This window comes from Camarhynchus parvulus, chromosome 3 (genome assembly GCF_901933205.1).
Source record: "Camarhynchus parvulus chromosome 3, STF_HiC, whole genome shotgun sequence".
Taxonomy (NCBI): Eukaryota; Metazoa; Chordata; class Aves; order Passeriformes; family Thraupidae; genus Camarhynchus; species Camarhynchus parvulus.
In genome coordinates, this window is record NC_044573.1 from 48,375,140 (window position 1) to 48,381,139 (window position 6,000).

The 6,000-nt window shown below is 47.4% G+C and overlaps 1 protein-coding gene across 2 annotated transcripts in view; it reads right to left on the minus strand.

Moving 5' to 3' along the window:
- Positions 1-4,270, minus strand: part of UTRN (utrophin) — a 342,692-nt gene extending 338,422 nt beyond the window's left edge. Inside the window, exons 1-2 of one of the 2 annotated variants that reach the window (XM_030944526.1) lie at positions 4,103-4,270; positions 3,065-3,222 (exon numbers count right to left, since the gene is read on the minus strand). In XM_030944526.1, the coding sequence (XP_030800386.1) occupies positions 3,065-3,143 (79 nt within the window). In that variant the 5' untranslated portion in view covers positions 3,144-3,222; positions 4,103-4,270. The other variant, XM_030944527.1, reaches the window with a different exon arrangement.
- Positions 4,271-6,000: the final 1,730 nt, after the last annotated feature.

A 6,000-nucleotide genomic window follows, 5' to 3' on the forward strand; every position in this document is an offset into this window, starting at 1 on the left:
ACTAATTGGACCACAAGGAAAAGTCTCTTTTCTTTCATCACAAGTCACAGAAGTGACATTAAGGGCACAGAAAATCTCTACTCTGGCACTTATCACTTGTAACAGATTATAGCACATTCATTTAAAGTTTCTTTCCTGACCACTGAAGGAAAAAGTGTTTCCAATATAATCAATAACATACAGAGATACCCATTCAAAGTGTTTTATCCTTCATCCTCTTAGTTTGAGAGCAAAGAACAAGTGAGATACTTGCAAAATTACTTTTTCCCATCTGTGAAATCCTATGGCAACCCCCCCCCCCTTTTTTTTTTGTAAAAGTGACAAATGGAAAGCCTGTTAATTTATTTTGACTGGTCTATAGAGAAATCATTATTTTCTGCAGTTCTCCTAAATCCTTCATGTGGCACACTGGCAGCTTCCCAATTACAAGTCTAAGAAAAATTCACATAGCTTGTTCTAATAAAAACAAGCATAGATGGGCCCCACGCAGCCCTGAGCAGGTGTAAAACTATGAGTCCTAATACAGCCTCATAAGAGTGACTTCAGATCAAAGCTCAATAACCAACACACTGCCTGTACTGACAGTGCCACCTTTATGGCTTTCTAGCTGCTTCACAGTTTTAGAAAGCAAGATAACTAAAGCAGCAATGACTACAAAAAAAGCCAATATATTCGGTAGACAGGCTGCTAAAGACTAAAGTTTACATTTGTATCAAAATATTTAGAAACATTTTTACTAGTACCACTCTTTGTTAAGGTCTGACCCAGAAAGATTCTGGCATTTCAAATTATAATTTCCTTCCAAATTGTTACAAGACAAACAACAAAAAAGACTCCGCCATAGATCTTAAACATCACTTCTAGAACGTGAATGGTTTTAAATAACCACAATAATCTGACAGCTTGGTGATCTGTTCAGAAGAGATGAAGACAAACATTGAAATAGACAAACAGAATTGCCTAGGAGAACACAGAGAAAGTGATCTTTACACAGGACATTATACATCTATCTTCTTTTATTTACAAGAATAGAGTAAACTGTTTTCAGTATGCTTATTTAAAAATGCATAGGAATAATACACACTCAAAAAATATTATGACATATTAAATAACTTGATCACATATTAAATCATGTAGAGAGTTTTTCACCCACCGTGTTTTTTGTATTTTATTTATTCAGTGAAAATATTCACTACACATTTGCATGTGCTCCCTAACCAAAGTGTTAAGAGACTTCCCACATCACTGGTGCTAAGAACTTACAGAGCAACAAGAAACAGAGCAGCCCTATTTTCTGTGACAGCAAATTATTGCCTTTTTCTGATCTCGAGTCTCAAAAGCCTTGCAGAGGCCTTAGCTACCCCAAATATTACTAAGTTATAACACTTCCACTGTATTTCAAGTCATTTAGACTGAAAAGCATCTCATGCTGGAGAAATCTTCCCAGAAAAAAAACCTCAGTTTTCCTTTCTAAGCATCAAAATTAGCATTCTCTTTCCATAATATCTAGGAAAATTAAAATATCTTCCGCTCAGTCCTGAAAATTTGCTGTCACCTGGGCTTCAGGAAACTTCAGTCCTTTCATTAGAAAAACCCTCGTGCAGATTTACTTGTAGTCTATGGTTCAGATCTGAACTACAGTAGTACAGTAATTTATTTGAAGAAATCACACATCCAGATCCTAACCAGCATAGTAATTAGAAAATAATTATTTAAGATCAGTCATCATTAACTATTTTTAAATTAATGCACAAGTCTGTTAGCCTTGTATTCAAATTTACAGCACTTTCTCATTCCACTGAAGAAATTCAATATGGTTGTAACAGGAAATTTACAATCATCAGCCCCAAACAAAACAACAGAACTTACTGTACAATTTGTTCATTCATTAAAAACCTCCAATACATCCATGTTTCCTCACACACCTTATAAAACTGTAGTACTTACATACATATACACATATAAATGGTCTGCAAGCTATCCCCACACTCAAAGCCCATAAAGATACTGACTACACACTTACAATCAAATGAAGTTATGTCCAGAGTAACAGCAGAAAACAAAAAACACTACAGAATTCAAAATTAAAAACCCACAAGCATCTGTTTCATAAACTGCTCTTCCAGAAGAGGAAGACTCAGAAAGCGAAGGTCTAAGAAACAAACCAGATCAAACCCACATCCTATGTAATCTGACATATCAAATCACAACCATCTGAAGACCTACAGTTTTTAACATGTGGAAAACTTTAAAAAAAAAGACAAACCACTGCTAGGTTTGCTAGATATCACAGGAAAATCTTTTGATAACAGGAGCATTTTGCATGTAAGAAATGCACAGCCTCAGACTGTGAGGCTGAGGAGTCCAGCAGCCAGACCCTGAATGGAGCACAAATTTCTACCAAGGTTTAAACAACTCTCAGCTGTCCCTCCAAAACCTCTGTTCTCCCCCTGCTGAAGTGACGGTACCTCACTACTCATCCCAATATCCATCAGAGCCTCAGGAGACCCAACACACTATGACCAAACAAAATCCACGTTTTCCTAATAACCTTCAGATCTGTTACACGAATGTTTTGCTGGAGGAAATGCCTGAGTGAGTAGCCTTAGACAACTGTTTTACATTAAGGAGGAAGCACATTAATTTACTGCATGAGTACTACCGCGATGCACTTCCAGGAGGTACAATGTTGCAGCCACAGTTGCCATTTTCAGTGCCTGAGAATAAACATGAAAGCTACCAACACTGGGTTGCATAAGAGCACTTTAAGCACATGGCTATTTACACAAGTAGAGGTAATTATGATGCCAGAGGTGTATCCCAAATAAACAGACTTGACTAATATTGACAGAAAAACCCAAAACAAAACAAACCTTGAGTTCTACAATTACTATTACTCAGTAAGAGTAGAGGAGCTGCATGAACAGCCTCAGTCACTAGCTGTACTACCAACATACACCCAAAAAAACTGCTGGAGAAAGGTGCTGTTTTAAAATGTCAATTTATATCAGAAGCTATGGGTAGAGGAGAAAAGAGGAAAACACCGTTCCCCTCGACAGTTTACCTGATCTGGACTTGATGATGTCGCTGAACTCGCTATGTCCCCCGCCAGGTCCTTCCTCCTGCTCGGAGACACGGGCCATGCTCGTGGGCTGCAGTGTGCCACGGGTGGACCCTAAATCTGCTGGGAAAAGGCTCCCATGGAGGGCCACGGCTCAGCACCTACAGCATAGGAGCAGAAAGGCACGATGACTCCAGGGGCTATGCCAGGTGTGACTCCGCGTGCGATGGGAGGGATCGAGGCTTGCTGGCCATGCCCACGCGAGTCGCGGGGCAGCGATCTGCCATTCACCGTGTCCCTGCAGCGGGACACCTTACAGTGGCATTCAAAAAGTGGGATGGCCCTGAAGGTGCAGCAGCACAGCTGAATCCTCAGCCGTGAAAGCCAAGCTTCACTCACCCTTGGGCGACAGAGGAGCAGGACACGGCCCTCGCCGCGACACCACCGCCACCACGGGTCACCCGGCTGGCACGGAGGGGACAGCCCCGCTCGAGGGGTGGCACAGCGAGGGAGCTCCGCTCCCGTGTGCCAACGGCACAGGGGTACGGGCAGGCGCTCTGTCTCGGCCGGCCCAGGGCGGGACAGCCACGTGGGGGAGAAGCCACGCAGCCCCTCTCCCGGGTGGGGGAAGCGGAGCTCCGCGGGGCAGGCCCCGGGCACGGCCGCCCCCGCCCGGCCGCCCCGGCAGAGCGGCCGCCGCCCCCGCTCCCCCGGCGGGGATTTTGACCCGGCAGCCGGCCGGGCGTGCCGGCACCTCCTCCCCACGGGATGCGCGGCCGCAGCAGCGGCGCCGCCGCCCTCGGGCACCCCTACGGAGGAGCCGCTCCTCGCCCCGGCTCCCCGCGGCCGCTCCGTCCCGCCCGCAGGTGCGCCCGCCGCGGCCGCTGCCCCCCGTCCCGCGGCATTACCGGAGCTGGGGAACAAACTTTCCCCGCTGAGCCCCTCCCGGTGCCGCGGTGCCGCCGCCTGCCCGCAGAGCTGCCCCGCTCCCAGAGCTGCCGGGGCAGCTGCCAACAGCAACTCTCCTGGGCCGCCACTCACCCCTCGGGCACGGCGGCGGGAGGGGCCGCGCTGCCTCACGGCGCAGCCCAGCTCCTCCTCGCACCCCGTCCCCCGGCAGCGACTCCCGCGGCGCTGCACTGGCGGACCCACAACTTTCTGGGCGAGGAGGAGGAGGAGGAGCCGCCGCCGCCGTCCGTCCTTCCCCTTCTCCTCCCCCTTCTTCCCCGCCCCTCGCGGCCCGGCCCTGCGGCGGCCCCTCCCTCGGCCCCGGCGCCCCCTTTGTTGGCCGGGCCAGCGCCGCGGGTGCGGGAGGGCCGCCCCGGCCGCGGCCCCTTCGCTGAGCGAGGGGCGGGGAGGGGCCGGGCCGGCGCGGAGGGGAGGGGAAGGAAAGGGGAGAGAGGGGCGGAGCGGGTCTCGGCTGCGCCCCCTCTCCTCCCAGGACCCCGCCCGAGGTGGTGGTGTAGAGTTGTCCCGCTCTCCTCCTTCCCCGGGGCCTTCCCGTCCGTACCTGTGCGCTCCCGCCGCTCCTTCCGTCCCCAGATAAGCGCAGTCGCGCAGCACTCGGGAGGTGAAGCGCCCCGCGGCGTCCCATGAACGCCGAAGTCAGGAAGTGTGACAAAATTTGAGAAGCACTTAGGAAACTTATAATCAGCCGGAAACAACTATCCCGCAATCCGCCTGCTTTGGCCAGGTGTCTGTGCCTCATCTCACGGGGTCACTTGGCAGTTGTCACTTGGCAGTGACAACTCCCGGGTGGTTTTCGGCTGGGCAAGAAAGGAACAGTTATGGATCAATAAAAATATGCTGATGCTGGGTGTCTGCAATAATTTTTGATGTATGAACAGACATAAATGATAGTAAAATATTTAGCTGACACTAATTAATATATTGCCACATTTGCAATCTGCGAATGAACTTACTCATGTTTGCACAGGCAAGTAATCCATGCTCACCTGTACTGTGAGGCTGCTGAACACGTGGCTGTATTTATCTCGATAAGCATTAGTCTGAAGTTTCAGCAGTATCAGAGAGAAACTGTAGCTGAGCAATTCCTCAGTTACCTATCAGACCTCAGGCCATGAAGCCCAAAATGTTTTCAAGGTTAGATGCATTCCCAACCCTGAGTACTTCACCACCTAAATAAGAAAGGCCAGCAATCTGCAGGAAAGGAAGTGCAGAATTTATTAGCCAGCAGAAAGGAGGAAGCACGGGCTTGGCAACATACTTATTCTGTATCTCCAGGTGAACAGAAATTGGTAGCAATGTGAAACAAGGAAGATTTGTCTTCAAAAGTCTTTCTTCTTACCAGTACACAGCTCATGAGTTTACTAGGCACTACAGATAACAAGAGTAAACAGTGACTATGTGCTTGTTAGCCTAACCTAACTTTGATATTTACCCTTACTTTACTCTTTCCCCCCAAGGAAAAAAGAGATACCTCAAAGGAACAAAACCTGGTACCTGTAAATTATTATTATTGTAATTCTAACTGCATTTAACATTTTTTTTCCTCAGCCTGTGATTGGTGCAGTACATGTGGAACAGGGACTGGGTCTTTTGCTTCTGTATTGCAGGATGGAAGGCCTTGCAGATAGTGTGCTATATTTTTGCATTTCAAAGAAGCCTAAAAACAAAGATGCCTGGTGTGGATCATTCCATAGCTTCCCTTGGTGATTCAGTGCAAATTAGTTAATTTATCCTTGATCTGCTTAATCCAAACCACTGCATGAAGTCATTAATGGTTCTAACTTATAAAACGATAATAATAATGTGTCAAAAAATTTGGATAACTGGAATTATGAATCTATTGAGAATTGCAGCTCATGGATGACAAACACTCTAAAAACATGGACATCAATACCTATCAGTGTCTAACTGTAAGGCAGCACTGAGCACTGGATTTGTTGGAAAGGTATGGTTTGTGTTTATGCCTATTT